Source organism: Fundulus heteroclitus, unplaced genomic scaffold, assembly GCF_011125445.2.
Source record: "Fundulus heteroclitus isolate FHET01 unplaced genomic scaffold, MU-UCD_Fhet_4.1 scaffold_82, whole genome shotgun sequence".
NCBI classification, from domain to species: Eukaryota; Metazoa; Chordata; class Actinopteri; order Cyprinodontiformes; family Fundulidae; genus Fundulus; species Fundulus heteroclitus.
The window spans coordinates 184912-212416 of NW_023397274.1; the positions used below are offsets into that span (position 1 = coordinate 184912).

Sequence of the window (27505 nt, forward strand, 5' to 3'; positions counted from 1 at the left end):
TTTAAAGCCACAGAGCCGCTGCGAAGTCAACACACCAAAAAACACACACACACCGGCGTATTGGCCCATGCACGGAGAAAAAAAGTGTTTAAATAATCTCATTTTTATCTGCTGACAGAATCTAATTTGCACAATATTTCTGCACGGCAGAACTAAGGAATCTTGTCACATTAATTGTGTCATCAAAACCAACCTGTCTTACTATTGGCATCGTTTGCATAAAACGCCTTAAAAAACTCTTTGCCACTGTACCCTCAGCAGTGAGTTTTGGGTCTGTCTGGTTTTGTGTAAAGCTAGTTATAAAGTTGTTTTTAATAATTATTAAAAAATCTTTCCTATTTTGCAGAGTGGCTTTCAGAAAACATGCCTTCATGTTGTATTTCTGCCCCGATGAAGCACGGATTGCTATTTAAAGATACATGCACTCTCCGAAAAGCCTTTAAAATAGCAAAAAATTAAAAAAATTGTGAATTACAAAAAATTTTTGGTAACACTTATTTAAAGGGCTTGTTAGGAGATACATTAGGTTTGGCACTGGAGTTTATATTTATTTACTTTCTGTGGGACCCCCCCCCCCCCTCCAATTTAATAAATGTACACGAAATTTTTAAAAATCCAGACTTCAGAACATTGAGATAATTTTTCAATACATTTACATTACTTTAAATTTCAGACATTTTTTACATTAACAACACTATGCCTTTAGACAATTTGGGGGGGGGGGGGGGTTGGAGCTTTGCATATTTCTGATACATTGATTAACAGCCATTTAAATAAGAGGACGCACATCCAGGTGTAGGCCTATTTTAAGATAACACCTCAAACAAACTGCTTTGTAGTATGACGCAACGGAAAAAAATCAAACAAAATTAACTGGAGATAGAAGGTAGAGAATTGTGGACCTCCACAAGTCTGTTTCATCCTTAGTTAAACTATTACATTATACTTCAGGTGACCAAATGGTCAGCTCAGACCAAGCAATAGCCTCTAACGACCCAGGAGAGTCGTTAGAGGCTATACAGTAAACAGTAGATTTTGTTATTGGAAGTACTTTGCACGGTCCTAACTTACTGTATATACATTAACTGCTTGGTTTCATAAGTTTTATGTTGGAAAACATTGTTTAGAAAAGTGTTACAAAAATGTTTGTAATTGTTATTGTTTGAAATTGTTTTATGTTAGTGGTTAAGATACCATAATTTGTGCATAATTTACAATGTTCGCCTGACCAATTACATAATTTTGAAATATTAAATCAGTTATACTAGGATACTCAAGTATTTTCTCTGTACTTTTTTATTGTTAATTGAGTAATTTGGTTCTTGGTTGGGTACTCTTTACTTTGAGTTGAGTAAAAATAAGTTGAAGTAGTGCTACTCTTACTTGAGTAAAATGTCTGGCTACTCTACCCACCTCTGCTCAGGTGCAAGTAATTCATGTTTAGGTGTCAAAACATTTTCAGAAAAACTAAACTTTAACTAAACTTAACTAAAGTCAGGTTGTATCTGATTTAAGCCTGTTTGCTGTCACTGTAGGATAGTGTCTCCTTCCCTATGCATGAAGCTGCTGTTGCAGCACTAGAGTTACTTCAGCGAAAGACTGCTGCATCCAAAATGCACAAAGGAGCATTATCACATATCCTTCTACTAGCTGTGGTTAGACTTAATAACTATCGTTGGTCGCAACCAGCTAAATATGTTGTTCATATACCGTTTTTAATTGCAGTTTTTTGTTTTCGTTGGTAGCCTGCTGTTGTTTTTTTTATGTACTTTTGTATGCACATTTGGTACAATTTGGGGTCACCCTACTTAGTTCCAAGTTTTATTTACTCTTAGTATCACATTTTTACCTTTTTACCTTCTTTGAGAGTGTTTCTCTAACGCATTCATGAAGTTGCACAATATTTTACATCATCCTGCAAACTCACCGCTACCTGTCTTTTTGACATCTCAATTTTTGCCGATACTTATTTGCACTCTTTTAACTTCTCTGGGTTAATGTTTGTCCGATACATTCATGCAATTACACAGAAGTTTACGTCGTACTGTTAACTGACATGAACATTTAAATCTTATCAGATACCAAGGACTATTTGCACACCTTTTTAGTTTCTCAGGAAGTGTTGTTGGTGTATTCAACATGAACATTTATGTCTTATTTTGTGTCTGTGTTATGTGTGAATTCTGAGCCGGTGACTCGCCAACATTTCATTATGATCACACCATGACAATAAAGACTCTTGATTCTTAATAGCTGTACAGTTTGTTTTCCTTTGTTGTAAACCTTTCCTTTACTTACTGCTGATGCAACTTTCCCCACTGTGGGCAAGAGGTGGAGTACACCCTGGACAGGTTTCCAATCCATTACAGGGTAACATAGACACCAATTAATTTAGCCTGGGGCAGGATTTTAACCCAGGACTTTGTTGCTGCAAGGCAACAAGGTCCTGGGTTTGTAAACTGTAATGTAGCTTGTTATTAAAACTTTGGGATAATGGCTTTTTCCTATCTGAGGTGCCTTTTTTATTTCAAGTTTAACTAACTTGTTTTAATCATACATAAACCTGGTTATTAAAAAAAGGCCTTTCAAAAAGGACAGAAGCTCTTAATCACCTAGGAGCCTAAAGTAATTGTCCTAAACTGGACATGGAGACCGGATTTCTGAAATCAAGACCAGAGAGATCTCAGGGGTGCTCTGCTTTTCTAGTCTACACTTACAGTGTGCCCAGGTGCCTTATGTAGTAGCTTTTGTTGGGGAGAAACTTTTTTTCTAATTTAAAAAACGTTGAAATTGGGGACCGGGAACAGGTTGTCCAAAATGAGGCCCCGGAAATCAGCAAAGTCTGGTGACCCTATTTCAGAGTGCTGCTTATCCTGTTAGGCCACCACTTCCCACTGACTGGGTGTGAAAAAGCAGCATAAAACTCATTGGACACAACTAATAACACCCTGTCAACTTTCCGTATTGACAAAGCTCATAGTCAGAGTAGCTTAGGTTCCCCGGAGCTACCCCTATAGTTATGCTGTTATAGGCTTAGGCTGCTGGAGGACATCAGGGTCTATTTTTCTCACTCTGCTGAGTTCTCCTATACTGTTCTCTAATTTGCATTGTTTGTTGTTATTTCAGCTTTTAACTTTTTGTTCGCTGGCATTTTTTCTCTTCATAGTAGGTACACCTGGTCTGGCATTCTGTTAGCTGTGACATCATCCAGGGGAGACAGATCACCTGCTATTACGATTTAACATAGAAAGGATTCCTGGATCAATGTGTGCTTCTGTGCATTTTGTCTCTCTTGTTGTGTCTCTTCTCTAACCCCCAGTCGGTCGAGGCAGATGACCGTTCACACTGAGCAGCCTGGTTCTGCTGGAGGTTTTCCTCCCTGTTAAAGCGGAGTTTTCCTCTCCACTGTCGCCTCATGCATGCTCAGTATGAGGGATTGCTGCAAAGCCATCGACAATGCAGACGACTGTCCACTGTGGCTCTACGCTCTTTCATGGGGAGTGAATGCTGCTTATTAACACTCGATGCAATCCACTGGGTTTCCACTTTCTGACCAATCTGTCTGGATGATTTGATTGAATTATACGTTGTAAAGTGCCTTGAGATGACATATCATGGATTGGTGCTATAAAATAAAATTTAATTTAATTGAATAACTTAGTATTTTTGTGCACTTCCCATTGAACCCCTTTTGTCTTGCCGCCCTGGGTAACCACCAACGATCTTATTCCCAACTTGTATGAGCTGTCCTTTTGGCCAGATGTAGTTGTAAGTAATGACACCGGGGGTAAGATAAGATGATATAGACTTAATTGATCTCACATTGGAGAAATCCACTTGTCGTGAATTCACATGGGTGTTGAAATAATTATTTTTTATCAGATTGTATCAGATTTTCTTCTCTTCGCTAAATACATTTAGGGAAATCAAGGTTTCTCTTTCTAGCAGTTCCAGTTTTAGATAATCTCACAGCAATGAAACATCAATTTGTTTTAAAGGCTTTTTTTTTTTTTTTTTTTTTTTACACACATTTGACCAGAGGTAACACCCGCAACCGAAATATCAGCCAAGATCTCCGACGTAAAAGACATCGAAGGAAACGAGGAAGGAAGCAGACAAGGAGGCACGGAGTTTAGTGGAACGAGACGTCGCTTTGTTCAACAGTAGGAGGGAGGAGTACAGACACACAGCTGCTTGTTTTGCCCTGTGCAAACACGGTGTACCGAGCCGGACTGTTTGCGCCGTAACATAAATTAGGAAAAAAAAACCTTTTTCCTCTTCCCCGGGACTCCGAGGAAATTCTACCGCGGGATGTCAAAGCGAGTGCGGAGCAAGGAGGTCTGCGCTGATTGCAGCGCTCCTGGTAGGGCGCCAGAGAACTAGCTAGCCTTTACGCTAGCCGCCTAGCTAGCCCGCTAACCGAGCGCTACGTCCGGTTAGCTAAACTAATTCATATTATTGAACGGCGACGACTCGTTGACAGCCGGCGACGGCGCTGCTATCTGTGCTCGTTATTAACGCGCAACTAGTGAGCGAGTTTGTTGGTGTGTGGTAGTGGCAACTTATGTAATTATGAAACTGTTTGCTTAAAAATAATTAACGGGAATTTTTCCAAACATGGAGTTGGATTATTTGGATACATTTAATAACGCCCGTAAAATATATATATATATATATATATATATATATATATATATATATATATATATAAAAAATCTTAGTAATGTATAAAGCATTTTTTTTTCTTGCTTGGTTTTTCTGTCAGGTTATTTCGCATCGAAGCATCTAAACGTAAGATTAAAGGCTCATGTATGGTGGAGCTAGCTCACCGTTAACAAAACGCGTATGTTTTGTTTGTTTGTTTGTTGTTGTTGTTGTTTTTTTTTTTTGCAGAGCCCCGATGGGCCTCCGTGAACAGGGGTGTGTTGATCTGCGACGAGTGCTGCAGCATCCACCGAGGTCTGGGGCGACACAGCTCTCAAGTCAGGCATCTGACTCACTCTTCCTGGCCTCAGTCTCAGCTGCAGGTGAGCGAAAGCCCTCAAAGTGCAAATCTTTAAAAATAATAATAATAATTTACACCAAAAAAACGAACAAGGGTTCATATCAAGCACACTCGGATCTATTTCTGTTTGAAAATCACAAGCATCGTCGTTTTTATTTGGAGTTTTATGGGGCAGATCAGCAACCGGATTGTAAAAGTGGCAGGAAGTTTGAAAGATTGTCTTCAAAAGCAGCAACCAAAGACTTAAAAAAGTAAGGCTGTGCGATGTGGCCAAAGAATCAAAATTGCAATATATTTTTCAACCTTAATTGCGATTGCAGTTTAATTTTGACTTCTTTTTTTTTTTTTTCTTTCTGCGTTAACCACGAGCAACAAAAATGGCCTGTAGATGAAGATGTTTGTAAACACGGGCTATTTAAAACAAGAAATTTAACAATTAATCAGAATATTATTGTTATTAAGAGAATAGCTTTTAATCGAGTTGGCCATCAACCAACAAACAAGTCTATGTGTTAAACAGTTTCATCAGTTCTTAATGCTATGGTGGGATTCCTGAAAGTTTCTGGGGAAAAAAAAAAAGATGGATTATATAAACTCTAAAAACAAATAATAAAAGTAGATTATCTCACCGCTGCCACTCTATTCCCTTCCATGTGGAGGCAAACCCACTTTAAACACATTACCGACACATGAAGGACGTGTCTGATCCATTAATTGTTACGTAGCCAAAAATACATAAAAGTGTGATGCGCAATAGTCTTCTGTTGCCTGAGTCAATACTTTGTACTACTTTTTGGTGTCGAGCATATTATGGCATGCCATTAGTGGCTTTGCACATTCTATAAGTGGACATTTTTGCCACTGCAAAATATCTCAATATCAGTCAAATTGGATGCAGAGCGTCCGTGAACAGTATTCCTTTTGGAAGGTGAACCGCCGCTTTGGTCTCTAGTTTTTCGCAGCCTCTAACATGTTTTCTCCGAGAATAGCCGTATCCGTTTTGATGCCGCTGACACCATGTTTCACTGTGGTGACGGTGCGTTCAGGGTGACGTGCATGCGGGGTTACTTTTAAAAATCAAGCAAATCAAGCTTCACTTCAGGTGTTTGCTTCTTGCTCCAGATGGTCCAGACATTGTACGGCAATGGTGCAAATTCCATATGGGAGCACAGCCTTCTGGATCCTTCCTCGGCAGTGAGTGGGAAACGCAAAGCCAACCCTCAGGACAGAGTTCAGTAAGTGCTTTTTAAGGATTTGTATATGTCACTGCGGATTTTGGTATGCTCGCTCGCACTTTGTGTAATGCTTTGCAGGCTGCATTGATTTTCATGCTCGGGGTCAGTGGATAGACACAATTGGCCCTCTGTGCTGTGACCGTGACTCATGGCGGCGCAGTCTCGCAGCCGACTTGGAGAACTTCCTCTGTCTGTGCATAGAATAATTTCAGCTTAAATTAGTCTGCGAAACCCTTGTCTGATAGAAAAAAAAGAATAAACCTTTATTTAGCAAAGTGCATATCGGCCTTTAGAAGTAAATTGAAGAAAACAGAATCTGCAGGGCAGCATGTGTGTGTATAGAAAACATCTGTTTCTGGGTGTAAGCATTTTATTAGTCGGGTGTTTATTAGTTGAGTTGAGGCCGGTGGGCTTCAGATAAACTTTCAGCCGTACGTAAACACAGCCGCGCTGCGCTCAGTTCACACAGTTTGGGCAAACACCCGCTATCAGCAGGCAGGATTTGTGGGAACTTTCTCAGAGGATTGCTCGCATTTTTTAAATAATCGTCATTTCAAGTTGAACAAAATTCGACTTAAATCTGTTTCTTAGTCGGAGTTCCAGTTTGCCGTTGGGAACGTTTTTTACTGGATTGGAAGTTTGCCCTTGAAGCACAAAGCCTACACCCGTTTCCTGTTGTTTGTTGAATCATTCGCTAAACAAGGGGAAGCTCAGCTATCATTTCGAAATTGTTACAACACTCTGCGTGTAATTACAAAGTTATTGTTCAACAGTTAATTAATAGACACAAAGGGCAATTCCCGTACTGAATCCATAAGGAAAACGAGACAAACGTGTCTGGATGCGGACAGAGTGTGACCGACGCTGTCAGAGCTGGTCGGCCTCTTGGCTCCAGTGTCAATAAGGCGCTTTAAATCATGCTGTGGTGTGGTAGAATAGGAAGTTACATTAAAAACTAAAGTTGGATTCCTACCAAATAAAAAAAAAAGTGCCTTTTCTTTTTTATATAGGCTCTCGTTTATTAAAAACGAGTGCATAAATAAGCCTAGACTGTTCTGATTAATGAAACCATGGGCATCCTGGCCAATCCCAATGCAATAAATGAGGCAGCTCAAAACCATCATAAATTAAGGACCGCTCCACTATGTATTCATAGTTTATGTGGCCTTTTTTTTTTTTTTTTTTACGGAGAATTTGCAACATGAAGGAACTATGAGTTAGGACGATACAAACTAGATTTCTATCACATATTAAATTGACTGCGGTGTGAGCGGCATGCTAAAAGTCACAGGCAAAACTGAATTGGCAAATCTCATGTTTTTATGTCTTATTTTGATTACATTCTTGCAAAAAAGAAAAAGAAAAGTAACTTTGAAGAGTCACGGTTCAGATGTGCCGAATGAGGTCCTGTCTCTGTCAGAGAGCCTTCAGATCCACGTCACTTCATCGTACTGCAGAGCAACAAATTAAACACGACTTTGTGTTAAACTTTACAGGCCAAAATAAATCCACAGAATCCAGGCCCAATCTCTGCGTTAGGAACCAAAAGCCGAATGTCCGAAATCCCAGATGTCCCGCCGACTAAACACTTCAAAATGTAAATCACTTGCTTTGGAGCTCTTGGGTTACTAACAAATGTGGCTTTAGCCCAAGTTCACACTGACATACAACTTTGTGCACAATCTGGGAAACGCCATTGGTTTTCACTGGATCCTGGTCTCACCTCCACATTGATAAAACCCCATATGAGCATGGCACCTGGTGATTTACCGTAGCTTGCCAGCAAAAAATAACCCTATTAAGCAAATAACAACACAGCAGTCAGAGAAAACAGCAGTTATGATGCTAATTCCCTCATTTTCGCCTGTGCACTCTATTTCCAGTCCCAACAAGACAGAGTTCATCAAGGCAAAATATCAGATGTTGGCATATGTTCATCGGATGCCTTGTCGTGACGATGACAGCGTAACTGCAAAGGACCTCAGTAAGGTAAGCAGTTGTTTTGGCATTGCATTTGCATAGATGTTTTTCACTAATATTAGAATTGGAAGAAAAAAAAAAAGTCGGATTTTGGCGAGAGCAAGAGAGGATCCCAAATGACAGGCGATTTAAAAAAAAATTTCTCACGTTGATGTGTTTTTGGCAGAGTAAAGGAAGCACATTTCTACTTTCTGTCATGCTTGTTGGGTTTATGTAAATTAGTTTAGTCCCTGCAAGAAATACATCCTGCTGCGTCCTTTTTATAGATCGACTCATTACAGTTATGACCTCTTGCGTTTTCTCATATTAGTCAGGCTATTTACAACTCCAATGTGGGGAAGAAAGTATAGTGTAGCATTGGAGAAATATCTGCAAGACCAGCTCTCTGTGGTCCAACAGAATGCTGGTTTTCTAGATTTTTTTAATATGTACATCATTTGAATATCAAATTGCAAAAACAATGACAGTTTCATGGCTTCCTACATTCTATAAAATGTATTTTTTTAATCGTAAGGCATTTAAAAAAAAACACTGACTTATTTTAATAAATGAATTACACAATGTGTGAACGGAGTTCATAATCAAATTCCAACAAACCTCTTTTCGATTTTCATTCAGCAACTGCACTCCAGTGTGCGGACCGGGAACCTGGAGACCTGCCTCCGCCTCTTATCTCTAGGAGCACAAGCCAACTTCTTCCACCCAGTAAGACTTGGGGAAAGAAAAAATGTTCACATTAGCTGCTTTGTTTCCATCATGTATGATTCCAAAGTGTAAAAACATGTTTGATTGTAATATTAGGAGAAAGGAAACAGCCCACTACATATAGCAGCAAAGGCAGGTCAGATCCTACAAGCTGAGCTCTTGGCGGTGTATGGAGCTGATCCTGGAGCTCTGGACTCCAGTGGGAAGACACCGATTGACCTCGCAAGGTAAAACAAAGCCTGATGTATTCAGTTCTAAAACGACATAATGGTGCAGAACAATTTGATGCTATGAGTCCTACATGCATGCCATATGTAGGAGCGTGCAGCTTTCAGGCACAGAAATGTGATCTAAGTCACACCTGTCAAGCACAAGATTCATTTCTGTACCCAAAGTTTTCTGGTGAAAAAAAAAAAAAAAGGTGCTAACAGTTGTTGCTCTTCTAGTAATGGCCTAACTCAATGCTTCTGCGCAGATCTCTGTGTCAATGTGTGACAGGAAATGATACACATCCTTTGAGACTCAACCTTTGCTGCTCAGCATGTTAAGCCACTGGCACATAAATCAATAAGTGTTGATAACAGAAAACTGGATTGGGTGCAAAACCTGCCTCTCCAGATCTGTGTAGGTAATGCAGGTAAAAGGATTTTGCATATGCGGTAATGGTTCTTTCTGCAGCAATTGATCAGCAATACCTAAATAGCCAAGTTAGAAATTTAATGTTTACCTGTATTTGATGTGACTCAAATATCTAACATGCTTTTGTCATATGAACAATAAAGACAGAGTCCAGTGGCATTATATTTCTGCTGTTACTTCAAATACTGTTAATCTAGTTTAAAATTGGTCTGAAGATACAGAAACTAAAAGGAAAGGTTATAGCCATAAAAATGTGATATATTTGAAATGATATCAAATGTCATAATTTCTGGACACCCGTTTTGAATTAAAATGGGAAAATCAGTATTCTGTAGACAGGATATGAATCACTTGTAATAGTAATGCATCAAAGTTTTGGTAGTTTGGAAGTTGTAATGTCCCCCCCATCAGGATCATTTAATCCCCAAAAGTCATTTTAGATTAGGCATTTGCTGGTGCCAGTCCCAGTTCTATATGTCATTAAAATCATTATCAAGCACATTTACCAGCCACTTTATTACCTCCATCTTGCTAATACTGGCTTGGACCTCTTTTTGTGTCAGGTCTACTTTATGGCATTGATCTAACTAGGTTTCAGAATCATTTCTCAGAGATTTTGGTCCATACTGACATAATAGAATAGCAAAGTTTGTGTATATCCTGTTCTACATATCCTAAAAGTGCTAAATAGGATTAATAAAGACCATTGGAGTACAGTGAAGGGCAGGAAAGCAAGAGACCTGCCTCAGTCTTATCTCTTGGAGCAAAGGCCAACTTCCTCCACCCATTAAGATTTGAAACATGCTGAAAATAACTTTTTTAGTTATTTTTTTTATTGTTGCCATAATTCCAAAGAAGAAAATTAGGTTTATTTATATATCAGGAAAAGGGAAATACCCCCCCCCCCCCACTATGTGTCACAGCAAAGGCTGATCACATACCATAAGCTGAGCTTGCTGGTCAAATTCAGGCTTTTTGTTATGTTGAAGAAACCAGTGTGAGGTGGTTGGACCTTTTTGTGACATGTTGCGTTATCCCTTAATACGAGGCAGAATGGATCTATGCTTCTATGCTGTTTACTCTGAATTCTGGCACTACACTCTAAATAGCTGTGTTTACATGCACAAAATGTCGGATTTTGATCGGTTTGAAATGTATTTGGATTAAAAAAACAAATATTCAGATTGTGCCGTTTATATAAGTACAACATAATGTGCGTGTATATGCACCTGGCTTTATTCATAAAAGAACCACTCTACCATGCACAGTTATCAAATTCCCCTAAAAAAAAACCACAGAAGAAGAACTTCTGTCTTTGCTAAATAAACAAAAATAGCAAACAAAGCAGTATTATACAAGTTTTTGTCTTCTGAGCGCCCAGTCTGGACTTGTACGAGTTTCTAATTACGATTGAAACGTTACTGAATAAATAATAATTTTAAGCTCTTTTAATGTTTCGAATAGAAAGCTTGTATCGGGAGCCCTGACAGTTTTGCTTCCCGGCATATTTCCGCTAATCAACAAAGCGGAAATGCGTGAAAGCGTTTACATGCATTTTGATCGGATTATCAATCGGCATAAACCACCCTTCTCATTTGGATTACAGTTTATTTTTTTATTTATTCGTTTATTTAATAGGGACAAGTATGTTTCATGAATCATGTCACACACTACAACATTTTAGCTAAGGCTAATTCTCAATGCCTGCCCCCAGTTAGGATTTTACACAAACCACAGTGACAGTACACAAGGCACAACAGAACAAATTACACACTAAAACATCACAAATACAAGATCAGGTCAGTTAAATTATTAATGTTCACATATCTGACCTTTCAATAAAAAGTCTTTAAGTTTATATTTAAATACTAAACGCTGCTCCTCAGCTTGCCATCAAGTGCTGCAGAAGGCTGCTAACCAACCATTTAAGTCGGGTGTGTGGCAGAAGGGAAACATTTTCAGACTTTTATGCTACTCTGCTGCCGCTTTTCTTCATCATTAATCACATAATTGTAAAACAGTTTTTTTCCACGTGTCATATTTGCAGACAAGCTGGTCACCAGGAGCTCGCCGAGAGGCTGGTCGAGATCCAGTATGAGCTCACCGATCGGTTAACATTTTACCTGTGTGGCAGAAGACCCGGTAAGCGCTGGAATCCCAGTACATCCTAAAAAGGCCGCTGCGTGGCTTAGATTGTGGAAGCTTTTACCGTAGCAGACATCTTTATTTATAAACCACTTTAATATGCACAACAGTGCTGACCAAAGCGCTGCACAGAAATACATAGAGCTAAAGGAAGACAGACTCAGGGGAAGAAGTAGTAAAAGCACAAGACGGGAACAGTGATAAGAATAATAAAGAATCCATAAAATCAAAGTCTCACTTTGAATTGAAGGCCGGGGTTGGCAAATGCATCCTTAAGTGCCGAAGCCTGTCTGGTGTGTTGGTAAATAAGACATTTTTCTTAACAGTAGCAAGTGAAAACGCTGAGTTTTAATCAAGCCTTTGAAATTACTAAAACCCCTATATTTGTTTAGGGATGTGTGTATATATATATTTATTTTTTCTTAGGAAATCTCTTTTTGTTTCTGTATTCTAGATCACAGAAATGGCCAGCACTTCATCATTCCGCAAATGGCAGACAGGTAATAGATTTTTCTTTTTTTTTAAACTCAATTATTGATTTTTGTGCAATAAATCCTGGAGTTAAATTTTTCCTAAAATGATTGTTAGAATATAGCATTTGGTTAATGAATACAAGTTTTTATTGTAAGTCTGTGCAAATGTTTAGTTAGTAATTGCAATCTGTTTAACTGTGTGCTGCATTGGATGGAATAGAAACAAGTAAGTATGTTAATTTTATTTTAATAAACTACTGGGGTCACTTTTTTTTTAGCCTGAAAATAATCCAGTGACTTCTTCTTCTTCTGTCCAAAGCAGTCTCGATTTGTCAGATTTTGCAAAGGCAGCAAAGAAGAAGCTGCAGTCGGTAAGGCCTCTTTAGTTATGTTAACATTCAGCACAGATGGTTGAAACTAAATTAGTAATTCAGTTTTTTTTTTAGTTAAGCAACCATCAATTTGAGGAACTTGCCATGGATGTTTATGATGAAGTGGACAGAAGAGAAACTGATGCAGGTTGGATATCAGAGCCTCTAAAAAAAAAAAAAGTCTATGCTCTGTGCGCTGAAGTATATTTCTGTGTTTACATTCCTGTGTAATGTTACATGAAAAATGCCCTTATTTCCCCAGTCTGGCTGGCCACTCAGAATCACAGCACTCTTGTCACAGATACCACAGTTATACCGTTTCTGCCCGTCAATCCGGAATATTCGTCTACCAGAAATCAGGCGAGTTTTCTTCGCATTAACGTAATGCTCCTCTGGCAAGTCCTTCATTCCTAAAATGTCGCCTTTCTGTTCTTTTATACATTTGGATTTCCAGGGTCGTCAGAAATTGGCGAGGTTTAGCGCACATGAGTTCGCCACCCTTGTTATTGATATTCTAGCAGATGCTAAACGACGACAGTGGGGTAATTCCTGCGATAGTCCAAAAGGTATTTTTGATTTAGCAGATCTTTACTCACATGGTTCATGTATTTTTGTGTTTTTTTTTTTTTTCTTCTTTTGGTTAGGTTTTGGGATTTATTATTAGTGTGAAAATGAAGTCAGTAGTTCTGTGATTTAAATTTGAACCAAGTGGGAGTAGTGGTATGAGTCACAAATAAAAGGCGTTAAACTCATGCTTAATTAAGAAATGATCTTTATATACTGATACCAAACTGCCTTCTAGATGTTTTTTTTACCCCTTTGTTATTTTCAAATGCTATTTAAAAAGCATAATTGAAAAAATGTCCTGTTTGTATCTTGATCTCTTTGTAGCTAAAATCCTGTTTGATCACTGACTTTTTGTTCTTTCTGCCATCAGATAACGTTGAGTTGATCCTTCAGGGTATAAACAGTCGCCACAACAGTGAGAGCCAAGACAACGATCAACCAGATTATGACAGTGTGGCGTCTGATGAAGATCCAGTACAAGAGCCCACATGTGGGGACAGCTGCAACGATGGAAGGACCAAGGTTCATTTTTTTTTTTTTTCTTAACAAACCCAGCATCTCTTACTTAACCTCAGTAGCTGGCTTGACATTTAAAACTGATTTCATCTTCTTTATTCTTTTTTATTTTTCCGCTTTAGAGCTCGGAGTCTTCGGATCTGTCCGATGGCCCCATCACGGTGCAGGAGTTCATGGAGGTGAAGAGCGCCCTGACTGCGTCAGAAGCCAAAATACAACAGCTTCTCAAAGTCAACTGTCATCTTAGTGAGGAACTGCGGATGATGCAGAGCAAGGTTGGTTAAAATGCATAAAGTTTTAAGGATTTTGTGAGTTTTGCTGTATTAATCTCTTTGTGGACATTAATTAAATCACATATTTATATTAATATTTCATTCTAATTGTATGTGTGGATTATTTGCACCTGATAAATTGCATTTGTATCCTCTTTTATGGATGTGAACTTGCTTGATGTCTGCCCACAGCTGCATTAGTTTCAGCACGCTGCCTCCCTAACAATAATTCACATTTTTTGTCTGTTAATTTCCCACGTTTGATCTGCAAACGCGACCGGCTGAGGATATTTATTTAACAGCCTGCTGAGTCTGTGACTCTAGTGATAAAACACAAAGTCTCAGCTGTGTAGATATTATGCAAGTTTACTTATTATTTTTAATAATTAATCTTTGCCTGTTCTGGTCTCTTTAACTTAACTCAAACTGAGGCTTTTTTTCAACCACTCATGGTTGGATGGATTTTAAAAACCGATGCTGCTGAAGTCTCTTGTCTTCTTTACGTTAACTTTGTGTTTAATACATTTTCTTGTTTCTTCGTCTTCATCTTCCAGAGACTATTATGTTCCCTTTGACAGTCCGTTAAAGACGTGATTTAAGAACCTTTCTTATTCCTGTTATGTTGCTTGACTACATTTGAAACATTTTAGAGCATTTGGGGAATTTAGTGTATTATGCCCTGATTTAGTTGGACTGAAAGCTTCATTTAAATGTAAACTGCGCTCTCACTGCAATGGTTATTGATACTTATGTTAAAAAGAGCCAATTATCTAGCATAAACTAATATAGCAGCAGTTAATGCCCCTAGAAATCTGTATTTTAACATAAAAATGTTCACAAAATAACAGAAATATGGCTTTGACTACGGCAACAGGTTGGCACTACTAGCTAGAATTATGAACTCAAATTAGATCATTGACACCTCCAGAAAGCATGTGCCAAATGCCACCTACTACCGTTTTATTTTTAACTACAGTTACTCATTTTATTTCTCCCTACATGTTTTTCATTTTTCCACGTTAGCACCAATTTTAGTTAAGCTTTTTTTTTTTTTTTGCCGTTTAACAGAGGATCCTCTTCTGTTGACATTGCTGCTCACACGTCAGGGCAGTGGATTCTGTTTCAGGAAACAAGATCAGGGTTATTCAGAGGACTACAATGAAGCTGTCTGTTTTTATTTTTTTTCTTACCTGTCTTTTGTTTTTACTATACACTCACTTTCTCTCATTACTCTCATTGGAAGAAACGTCTTCATCAGCATCCTGACACGCTCTTTAAAAACACAGATGTAGCTGATAATGAAGCGCCAAATTAACACATTTTAACGATTTAAAAAAATTGCTCCTCAAAGTACATGACACACTACAAGGAGGAGAAAAAGATTAAAACGTTGCCACTGCTATGCAAACTTATGTCTGTGTTGATTGTGAAACAAAAAATAAACATTTTACTATAAGTGCAAGTTAATTTCCTCACATTTAGAGCAACATAACTCATCTTTATCAGCATCTTATGGATGATCCGCCTTCTGACAAACCTCAAGCAGCCACCGGACGAAACAGAACAGTTTAGAAGGATTACTCTAAAAAAAATAATCCAACTAACCTATTTACATGAAAGAATAATCACTAACCTTCCCTACTTTAAACAGGAGAAAACTATTCTAACCGAAAAAGACAGCTCTCCCCTACCAGCTCTTAAGGTTAGACCAGCTCCAGGTTTACAAAGATAAAAGGGCAACAGGTGTGGCTAGTTGGGATCAGGAGAGGATGGATAACAGGAAGTCCAGGATGGGCACCTGCACACTCAGATTTGCATAATCAGAAAAACAATCCTTGCCGCCGCAGTCGTAAACGCCAAGATAGGAAACAGTGTGACAGCAGTTTACATTTAATTCTCTATTTTCTTTAGCGTGTTTGGTTGCTGTTTAAAGGAATAGAGTGGACAGAAGTACAATGTTGTTGGCTGGTGTCACTTTTGTTGCTGTTTTCCTAAACTGACTTAAAACTAGCATCCGTTCACATTTCGTGACATCATGCCCGGATCCCAGTTACTACTTCTGAAACCAGTGTAACTTGGCAAAGGAAATACACCTTAATTGTTCTTATGTCGATTTTTAAGAGTATTCTATGCTTATAATTAGGCTAGGCTCTCCTCTTTAAATATCCCTTGACCGGGCTTTCATGTTTTAATCAGACATGGAAGGAGTTGTCAGGAGCCTAGAGCTCAGTTTATGGATACCTGTTTTGCTTTTTTCCCTGGAAGGTACACAGTTAGACTTTCATACTGTCCAGCATTTTGGTTAAAGAAAGTTTTTTTTAAATGCAGTTTTTAAATGCAGTGGGTTTGGATTTAAAGTGTATCTCACCCCCTTTTTTTGCCAATAAACTGTTAGCATGGTGTTCTTATAGTACTGTTTATATATACTGGTCATTATTTTTGAATAATAATATTTGTTGAAATCCTGCTTTTGTGTCTAAAATCGTCAGTGTGGCGCCCTCCTAGGGTTAAACGGTGGTCTTGTAGTGAATTTCAAATTAACGTAATTCTGTTTTAGCGACATCGGTAGCTCTGCTGCTCGGGTATAAAAGCAGAAAAAAACAAATAACCTCACAGCTCCCTCCATCTTGTGCCTCCATAGCGAGCACTGTTGCACTTTTCAAACCCTCTAGCGACTTTTTTTCTTCAAAAAAGCGACTAGAAAACAATCTTATTGGCAAATGTACGTGAAAGCAACCAATTGTTCTGACGCTTGTGTCTTGAGGCAGCCGGGAACTAACTTCACTGCGGTTGCTGTGAACTTCCCTCTCTAGATCATGGTGCGTGAAGCTGTCGGTGATGTCGCCTGGATCACAAAGCGGGACATAAATATAATGTATAACTGGACCGATCCTGTTCTCCATTGCCTCTGCAGCACCTGCTTTGGGCTTCACTAAGTCAGCGCTTTGAGCCAGCAGCTCAAACCGATAAGGCTCTGGCCCGAAGGGGGTGAAAAACCTCAAAAGACCGAACCGTGGCGTAGCTACCAGCATTGCTCTGCTCACTCTCCATGATTCAATATAGCTCTTTGATGGAGTTTTTCAAATTTGTCTGGGTGTGGAAATCTGCTTTTACGTGGGCTTTAGTTGCACTTTAAATGTGGAATGTTAGAAATTATTCAAAGTTGTGTATATACACTGCAAAAAGAGAACTAAAAGTAAGTAAAAAAAATTTGAAATGAGTCTATCTGCCCTTGATTTGAACAGCTAAATAAGACTATTTGCCAATGGAATGAGTATTTCTACCCTTAAAATAAGATAATTAGACATACTGAACTTTAAATAAGATGATGGACATGAGTTGCTCCTATTTTAAGTGCAAAAATCTTATTCCATTGGCAAATAGTCTTATTTACCTGCTTAAATCAAGGACAAATAGACTCATTTCAAGAAAATTTTACTTATTTTTACTTCTATTTTTGCAGTGTATACATAAAACAAAACAGGGTTCCTTGTTTACACACTTAATATTTCACCTGATCTCATATAAACCCCGGTTATAAACAGTGTTAACAGCTAACACTTTTTACCAAAATCTAGATTCATGTACATTGTATAGTGAGTATAGGATTGCTTAGTTTCGTAATCAGATCTGGTATAATTTCTGTCAAAGCCACCAACTTGAAAACACAGCTTTTTGTTGTCCCCTGTGTTGCTGACCTCTACAGCGCCTGGATATTTCTGTAGCACTCATCAGTTCATTTGTTTAGAGAATTTTTTTCTGATTTAAGTTTGAGTGCAAAGTGTTTTGCAAACTGTCTGCTGTGGTTAACTATTTGTCCCCTCAGGTGGTCTTTACTGCATTTTGTCTAAGAGCACTCTGGATTTTTTGTACAACAATCTGCTCAGTAATCATGTTTCTTTTCATAAATAAGGGAAATTACTCCTCCTGCATGTTCTCATGGGAGTTTCTATCAGCGTGCAGCATCAGCGTTTCATTTGAGAGGCTCCTTGTTGTGTGATAGACCATTGTGACAAACCAAGAGTAAAAACCAAGATCAGTTTGACCGACTTTCTTTTTTACCTGGAGGCTTATCTGTTGATTACTGACCTTTTTGTGAGGAAACCGACCTCCGGCCAAGATTAATTTACAAGCCTCTTTGTTGCCCACAGCTGAGCTCCCTGCAGACCGAAAACACAACACTGAGATGGCAAACCCCCAGCGGACAGCAACACCCCCAGGGGCCCTTTGGTCGGCATCCGGCCCGCGGCGGTCGCGCCCTCTCCATGTATGAGACGGGCTCCGCTCCGAGACATTACCCCCACAGAGTGGAAACAGCTCGCCGAGATGACGGAGTTGTTTTACAGCCGTTTCCCACCAATGTAAGCACACAGGCGCCCCCCTCGGGTTCCTGCTAATGGTTGTTCAAAGTGACGGTGCTTGGCTTGGGGCTGGTGTTGGATTTTCATTCATTCATTCATTCAGTCATTTATTGCATCTCAATGGTGTTGCTCAACTTGGTTTGACCCCCCCTTCTCTAGATTGGTAGGGGCCCTTTGGGGACAGCTGCCTCCTCCCTCCCTACCTTCCCCTCTCCCTTGTCCTGGTCGTGGGATGAGAGATCTCGCAGGGTTGAGTACCAAAAAGTCCCCTCGGCTCAGCTGGAGCCTCCAGGGACGCTGAAAACTGTCCTCTTGCTTGAACCCAGAGTCTTCTCTCTCCAGCCGTTTTTTTTTTCCTTTTGAACTGCTTTTTCTGAGTGTTGGCTGCATGCGTGTACCTCAGTACCTCTGCTATGGCCCAATCACTGCACCAAGCCCAGCAGGTTTCATGCAAACATTAGAGGTTATGAATGAAATGTGGCACAGATGCTGTCTGAGCGATCACAAGATTAGAGATGCACCGACGTGACTTGGGATCGAATTTGAATCTCGGGGTTTTTGTAAAGCTTTGACCCACTGAGATCATTTTTAGCTCATTTTGGTTTCTCTTCAGGAGCTTTTGTTTTATCAGGCTTCCTGGTTTGAGCGATTTTTTTTTTTTTTTTTTTTTTATCTGTTTCGATGAAGAATGGGCAGTCTTTAAAAAAAAAAAAAAGCCCAGCGGCGTTTACATTTATTAAGTCCGCTCAAATGAAACAAGCGGAAGAGACGCAGCTGGTGTCCCTCTATTGCTCTTCAGCAGAAAGCCTCCTGATGTACGGCTTGTCTGCAGCATGTGATTCACACTGCACAGAACAATAATCATCAAGAATCTTTATTGTCACCATGTGTTTTTTGAGACAGACACCGGCTCAGGATGCACACAGAGTGCATAAAACATGCAGACACAACAAGACGTAATATTTCCAGTTTTTTTTTTATGAAATCACTTGGTTGCACTGACCAACACAAAGCTTCCTGAGAAGCTTTAAGCTTGGAAATGGTCTTTAGGGCCTGATGAGACTTGTATCCGAGTCCAAAAAGTCCAATAGCAGTCCGATATGAATTACTGGTGAAGATTCTCAGTTATCCAGGTCATTGTCATTCCAAAAAAGTTAAAAAACAAAACTGGACCTCTTTTTTTTTCTTTGAAGATGTTTTGCTTCCTATCCAGAAAGCTTTCTCAGTTCAAAATGTCTGGAGCAGTGTGGAGTTGCAAGCTTTATATTTGTTGGGCAGTAGTATAAAGCTTGCAACTCCACACTGCTCCAGACATTTTGAACTGAGAAAGCTTTCTGGATAGGAAGCGAAATGTCTTCAAACTTTGAATAAAAAAAAAAGTCCAGTTGTTTATTGGAATGATATGAATTACTGTTCATGCGTGAATTAGTCACACAACGCTCCCTCGATGGTACAGTCATGTCCGCAGTAAATACTGTGCAATATTTTAAGCCTTCATTTACAGAACAGTGCAAATGGCCATTACAGTTGTAACATGTAACAGACAACACATTTCTCAGAAGAGGGCGGTAGCTCTTACAGCGCTTAGAAAAAATATGTTTTTGAGTCCTTTTAGTTTTTTTTATATTATTTTTTTATTTCGATTGGTTTCTCTCTGCCGAATCTTGATAACGCTGCATCTTCCTCTTACCTCAGCAAAGCTAAAACCTTCTAAGACACCGTACACATCTTCACATCTCCTCCCATCAGGCAGGGGGGTACAGGGAGTGAGAACCTATGCCTCCTGATCCAGAACAGGTTTTTTTTTTCTTCCAAGAGCCATTATAGCGCTGAAAACATACAAAGTATACTTGAACTAAGTCTAAGGTGTCAAAATTTACTTATTTTTAATTTAGTTTTCTAATTTTATTTAGATAATTAATTACTGTATGCACACATTGTGTATGCAAGTATTGTGTGAATGGGACATGCACTGATGGAGCAGCACTCCTAACTTCGTTGTAGCTTGCTCTCAATGACAATTAAGTGATTCATCACGATGAAAAATGGCGACATCCTGTCACCAGCAAGCAGATGATCTAAAACCATCTTTAAATTTAATGACAAATGAGTACAGATATTTCAAACTGTCCTTAGATATATATTTTTTTTTTTCGTGATCAGTGCCAATAGAATTGCAATCATTACTAAAATGCCACTCTGTCTTGGTTCCTAGCGAATATAGACCCTTACCTTAATGCTGAGATTTTCAAAAGGCTGCACACATTTAAAATCCAGCATTCAATGACAGGAGGAGGTCATCTGCATAAAGTCTTGCTCTCCCTCACCTTCTTGGAACCTGAAGAAATGGCGGAAATGTCTCAACATGTAGGAATCTAGCTTTATTTTAAATGGCTTCTTACATCCCTCTGGATCCACCTTTACATGTCAAACACCTCAATGTAGGGCTGGACGATATAGAAAAAAAGCATATTTGGTAAAATAGAAATCATATTGATCTATATCGATAATAGGAAAATTAAAAAAATATTTTTTAGATGTTTAGATATTTTATGCTGTTGCTTAAGTACCTATGTTTAGATAATTGAATTTCTTAATTTAATTTTGTTTCAGTACAGCCCATCAAGAGAAAGACAGACTTGGGTAGATGGGAGACTGCGGCCGCAGTGTTTCCTGGCGCCGCCTTCTTGTAGAGTGGAGAAAAGAATACGTTAGGATGATTGAGGGGAAAAAACTGCATTAATCGCACCGTCTCTCTGACAGTTTGAAAAAAAGAACAGTGAACTCAAACAACCCTTTATTCAGCCAACTTTTTACCAAAACTGTAAACTGTTTTTAAAAACCGAAAAAGAACAGGTGCTCTGTGGACTCAGAAGGGGGCGGAGCGTTCCTGGGTCTGGGTTTGTGATTGGTTGGGAGGGTGTAATGACTGTAGTATGAACCTACATGATAGGCCAGAATGCAAAAGGAAGGAAAACTGAACTTCTATTGAACTTTTTATTGCCCTTTTCTTTTTCTATTGAACCGCACGGTGCATTTACTGATCTCAAAAACATCAGATTTTTGACAGAAAACAGGCTTAAATCAGAGGTGATCAGACTTTCGCATCATATTTTTGTGTTTTCAACAGGCCAGTCACCATTTAGGGTCGAACAAGCTGAACATCAATCAGTTCCAGTCACCAGTCGATCCCTTGGTGCATCTCTAGAAAAACATGAACTAACTAACAAAGTACTTTTTAGGCAATACACACTGATTATAGAACACTCAGCTACCATCTGCATTTTATTACGTCTACTAATTGCATCAGCTATGCTACGAACGTCTAAAAACACAATCACAGGATACTATTTGTTTTTCTCCTCTTTTTCTGTATTGGCTTTAGAGTGAAACATTGATCTCGAAATGCATGAAGTAAATGTGCCTAATCTTAATGTGTTTTAATCATCAGCCACTCTGTATATAAATTATATTAATATAGAGATATCATTATAGGGCTGTAGCCTTGGAGGGCACAGTACAATGCTGGAGAGCGACTATGACACTACTCCCAACCACTCTGAACTCGAGGAGACTGGGTAAGTAGAAACGTTGCCTGCTTATGTAAAGTGCCGCTGAGTGTATAGCTGCTATATTTTGAAAAAAAGAAGAAAAAAAGAAAGAAGATTAAGAGCACTAATTCTCAAAATCTTAACCCCGATTTGGATGAGGACTGAATACCAAGTCAGTCTGGACCCAGAGCACACCTTAAATTCAAACTATAATTCCCATAAATTGGAAAAGATTGAAATGATTCGGAAAAATACGGGTTATTGTCATTCTTGACCATGTGTGGATTTTTTTTTTATTAAATGTTTCTTCCCCCCCTCCCCCCCCTAAATCTGTCAGTGTGCTTACCAAACCAAGCTACTCTCCAGCCACGTGGAAGGACACGAGCACAAGTTATTAACTATTATGACATCCAAAACAAGAGCTTAGAGAAGTTTTGTCCAAACGTTTTGCCATGTGGACTGAAATTGTGGAGTGGAAAGTAGTCACAGGTCAAAAAATGTAAAAAAAAAAACATAAAAACATAATTGTTGAATAAAAGTGCTAAATCTAATTTCATTGTTTTTTTGTTTTGTTTGTTTTTTACTTTTACATGATAAACAGGAGACTAAACATGGATATTTTAATGAAAGAGATTATTTGGTCTGATTTTTTTTTTTTGTAGAAAATAGATGTGTAATCCATACTAGATCTAAATATCACGTTTACTCGTTGAAAGAAATGCATATATTATAATATATATTATATATATATATATAATATATCTATATAGATATCATATAATATCTCTATTATATTCTATATATATATCTATATATATATCTATCTATATATCTAAAGAATGCAGATATATATTATATCTCTATATCTCTCTATCTCTCTTTTCTCTCTCTCTCTGTATATCTCTTCTCCTATATATAACTTTCTACTATTATTTAAATTTTCATTATCTTTAAATTTATTATCTCTTGATATATTAATAATTTATACATATATATAAAAATTTATATATAATTTTTGGGTCAATTGTCCTAGAAACAATAAAATTATATGGGTCACTCTTTCTTTGTGTGATAATTGGTCAAAATTGTAGTCCGGTGCTGCACAAAAATAATTCCCCGAGAGCCACAAATGGCCCATGAGCCACACTTTGACAGCCTATAGCTTAAAGTATTTTTGCACTTTGTAGGAGTCCTGTGGCAGCTCCTGAATCAGTGGAACCAGAGGTGGAAGGTGAGGAAGATGCAACACTGCCGTGCACGGAGGATGTAATCTGTAAGACAGAGCAGATCACCAAGAACATTCAGGAACTTCTGAGAGCTGCCCAGGAGACCAAACACGAAAGGTACAGTACAGTAGAAGTATCCTTTTGTTTTCCCACAGTGGGGAAAGTTAATTTGACCTGTTGAATGATTTATTTCTACTTGATTTTAAAAGAGTGAGTTATGTTTTGGATGAGTTGCTGTAAACCTACTGTAGGTTTTGAAGAAAACAAGAAACTGGGAAAGTTGTGTGTCAGAGCATTTCTAGTTTAATTTAATTTATTGATTTATTTGTTTGACAGGGACAGTTTACATTAATTAACATTGCCAACAAGCTGTGTTGTCCCTGCATAGACCTTAAAATTGTCTACCTGAATTAAAAATAACATCAACAAGAAGATTACAGTGTTACAATACAAATATAGAAAGCAATAAAACAGACATAACTCTTCAAATCCTGTTGATAAATATAGTGTAAAAGTTTAATGTAATACAGATATTGAGTTAAAAATTTATACTACACATTGACACAGCAGACACAAGTGAGACACAAGTGACAGCACGGCTGGGTTAAGGGAAAATTATTATTGGTATTGTTATTGCTTCACCGTGCCGCGTCTACGGTGAAACACCCTCGGTGGACCCAGCTCCTTTTACCCAGTCAGGCGACCCCCACTTACTTATTACCTTGAATGTAGGACGCATAAAACAGACAAGTATGCTTTTAGTTATATTTTATTTACGTAAAGACAGAGAAACAGTTACAGTCACACCAGCGCTGATGGGCTCCTGATCAGCAGGAAGCCCCGATCGCTCATCACACATACATTATATAGGGATCTAGGTACACACCCATGCAAGGGTTGTACCCTTCCTAACTGTGTCATCAGTAGGGAAAATGTGTCACCTCCGGGGTGCTATCTGTTAGATATGTGCCAATCTTTGTGTTAGTGCTATCTAAGTGTGTCATGCAGCTCCCAGTCGAGCTGTCCATACCACTGATCCAAAGATATCCTTACAGTATCAATGCATGAAGTCGTTTTATGGTTTTTTTTGGTGTTTTTTTTTTTTTAAAGACGAAATACCTGTATTTCCCAACAATGGGGAAATTTGGGTGTGACCGTGGCAAAAAAAAAGCCACATTCTTTAAACTGGCCATCTAACTGAGATATGCCCAAGCTTAACACAGTCTAACAAAAGCAGAAGCTGGTTTTACTGGTTTGGAGTCTGATAGCCGGTTGGATCTGCCGTTTGTCTCTTAACGCAGCTGAAAGAAAGGAATCTCTCCTGTTGTCCACCGTTGTCTCTGTGATCTCCAGACTCAGTGATAAACCATTTCCTTCGTTTTCTGTTTGTTCAGAACCGTCTACGGTCATGTAGCCGTTTGTTACCTGCTACATACGCGGTAAATGTTTGATTCCAATAATTAGGATATCACTGAAGTCGACATACACAGAAGTCAGTTTGTTATGAAAATATTTACTAACATTTTTTTTTTTTACATATACGCACTATAAATATATTTTTTGGTTTGTTTTTAAAAGATTTTAGGCAAACGTTACAGTAGAGGTCAGTTAAAAACAGAAGCAAATTGTTTTACTTCATGAACAGTGCTATAAAACAACAGAAAAGCTACATACTTGTGTCTCTATTCTCAGTAAAGCATATAGAAGCTGTTTATTCAGCATTTTGTCTCTTCCAGCTTTCTGCCGTGTTCTGAGAAGATCCGCTTAGCTGTGACCGAGATGGCCGCCCTGTTTCCCAAGGTATTCGCTTCTCGGCCAGTCAGCATATTTGTTGACGGCTCTCAAATGTTCCCCTTCGCTTCCTGACGCTTTTCTATCCATCTTTCATTCTCGCCCTGTCGACAGAGGCCGTCCTCGGAGACGGTGAGAAATTCTCTCTATCTGCTGACTTCGAGCGCCAGCCGGCTTCACGGAGAGTGCCAGAAGGCGGCAGAGCTCAATCCGTGCCCTTCGGACATCCAGCTGGTCACTCAGCAGGTCATCCAGTGTGCCTATGACATCGCCAAAGCTGCCAAGCAACTCGTTACTGTGACAACCAAAGAAAACAACAACTAACCAAAGCCCAAGGACGTTTTTTCAAGCACTCAATGCTCAGTCTGTCTGTCGCAGTGCTAGGCTTTCTTTATTTTTCTTTTCTTTTAATCAGTGTTATACGTGTGTTTCCTCAGTAGTAATAAGTGGAAGCATTCGCACACACATTCCTTGGGGTGGGAAAATCTTACCAAAGGATGCAGAGTCATAAGTTAATCAAAAAAAACATTTCGTCTTTGTTCCACGCATCTATGAAAAGACACATCCTTACCTCGCAGAGTTACTCCACTCCGTTTCCAAAAGTGCAATGTTTCGTGCTTTTATGGAACAGAACCAGAACAACAAGCGGCTCTGAACATTTTCTTTTTGTGTGTTTTTTTTTTCTTCTTCTCCTCAGTACTGTAGTGAACATGTGTTGTGCTCCTTGAGGCCCTAAAGAGCCAGAACACCAGGGATCATAGCTGATGAAACCCCCCCCCCTCATTTGCCCCAGTGACAAGGGTTTATTTTTCTAATAACTGTTGTAGGACGCAGTGGTTGTGTAGTTATCTCAAATCTTCGTGACGTCGCTTGCTTAAATGTGTACGCTTGTTTAGGGAGCCGACGGCTTCGGTGCTTTAGACTCCGTTTTCGGACCCGGCACACTTTCATTCCATCCAGCAGGCGATTTATGGTTCAGGTGGAAGATCTCCTCTTTAGGTAAAGTATGAGTAGTTACTGGAGTTGTAATGTTACAGCCATACTTATAATGATGCGTGTGTGCGTGTGTGTGAGTGTGAGCGAGGAGGCGAAGTTGCTCACAAACACGGCGGCCTCCTCGGTGAGATGCATGAAGTCCACTTTGAATCAATTTAAATAGCATTATGCAAATATGTAAGATGTATGTATTCATGCAATTCTCTATCAGATTAATCCAAATGCAATTCTATTTAAAAGAAAAAAAATGTATGTCATACCTCTAAACAAATATCAGTGTTTATTTTCATAAGCTTTTGTGTAACACGGCTAATGTTTGTCCTGCTGTCCGGGACGTCCCAGCTGGTTAGAAGTGGTGATCTCTGTGTGTTTGCTGTGGTGCTGTAACTCCAGTGTTTTACACGCTTATTGTGGTCAAATACATACTGCTATATGGCTTACAGCCCACAATAAAATAACCGTGCCCTCTGTGTGCCTGATCTATATCACAGTGAGACCCTAAGCCGAACAGGCAATCGGTGCAATGAGACTGAAACGGGTTATTTCTTTCTTTGATGGACCAGTATAAAGGCAGGCAGCTGCATTGAGCACCAGCTGAAGACGAGGCAGGGATGTCTGTGAGACTCCATAATACAGAGGTGCAGTAGTTTGGGTTTGTTGTGATAAAAGCATGGATTAGTTTCCAGGGGCTGTTTTAAGATTAGTGTTGCACCGATGCCATTTTTTTTGGCCCCGATAACCGATACCCGATACCTGGCTGTGCAGTATTGGCCGATGCCGATACCATCTGTTTGAAATTGATGTGTGTGTGTGTGTGTGTGTATATATGAAGAACTGCATACTACTTAGGGTAGTAGAACTTTTTATTGCCTACCTGGAATGGGTGACAATAGTTGAATAAACTTTTGGCTCTCAAAGTTCCAAAATAGTGCAACATTAATGAAATTATATCACGTATAATAGTAGTGCAACAGTAAGACAGTAAAATTACATTAATAATTGAATAATATCTTTTAAACCCTGAGTTTTGGCTCTCAAATGCCAAAATAGTGCAACTTTCATGAACTTATATAACATGTATAATACTAGTCGGGAGAGAGAAGGCTGCGTTCAAGTGACATACAAACATCAAAATGGTATCGGTGCCCTATTTGTTGGTACTAGCCGATACTGATACCACCATTTTAGTGCTGGATCGATACTGGTATTGGTATCGGTGCAACACTATTTAAGAGAACATGTTTCACCTTTACCAGTTGTCTCTGTTGATTAAAAACTTGATTATCTGTCTGTCAATAATAAAATCACTGACCATTTTTACCCCAAGGTTGGTGACGGTGGGTTTTATATAGTGTGCCAGAGGGCCAAGCTCTACAGGGGACGACCCGCTGGAGACCCCGGGACTGAAATGCAAAACCTCTGTCTTTTTGTCACGAAAGTTAAGGACGGTAAGAGTCGTCCAGGCTCTTACTTCCTAAAGGCACTTAAAACAATTGTTGCGTAGAGTAGGTTCCCCCATGTTTCAGGGGAACATAAACCTGGCAGTCATCGCAATAAAGATAAAGGGCACAATTGTGCTTCCTCAAAAATGGAGCCCAGGGGAAGCAGGTATAACGAAAACAGCAGAAAATATATTCATTTACTGGAAAACTTTGCAGCTTGCCACGCACAT

At 39.0% G+C, this 27505-nt stretch overlaps 1 protein-coding gene across 6 annotated transcripts; it reads left to right on the top strand.

Annotated features, from left to right (window-relative positions):
- Nucleotides 1-4122: 4122 nt before the first annotated feature.
- git2b (G protein-coupled receptor kinase interacting ArfGAP 2b) lies at nucleotides 4123-26303 on the top strand. Of its 6 annotated transcripts, none has more exons than XM_036134448.1 (21): nucleotides 4123-4363; nucleotides 4894-5027; nucleotides 6128-6240; nucleotides 8124-8229; nucleotides 8839-8925; nucleotides 9022-9152; nucleotides 11612-11706; nucleotides 12164-12209; nucleotides 12403-12408; nucleotides 12502-12553; nucleotides 12629-12701; nucleotides 12816-12913; nucleotides 13008-13119; nucleotides 13491-13642; nucleotides 13759-13911; nucleotides 18060-18269; nucleotides 18429-18518; nucleotides 21765-21847; nucleotides 23008-23163; nucleotides 24783-24846; nucleotides 24952-26303. In XM_036134448.1, exons 1-21 carry the CDS (start codon nucleotides 4312-4314, stop codon nucleotides 25159-25161), a joined length of 2223 nt encoding a protein of 740 aa, XP_035990341.1. In that variant the 5' UTR covers nucleotides 4123-4311; the 3' UTR covers nucleotides 25162-26303. The 6 variants fall into 6 exon arrangements, with proteins under 6 accessions (XP_035990341.1, XP_035990342.1, XP_035990343.1 ...); XM_036134449.1 differs by having other exon boundaries at nucleotides 12505-12553; XM_036134450.1 differs by lacking the exon at nucleotides 12403-12408.
- Nucleotides 26304-27505: the final 1202 nt, after the last annotated feature.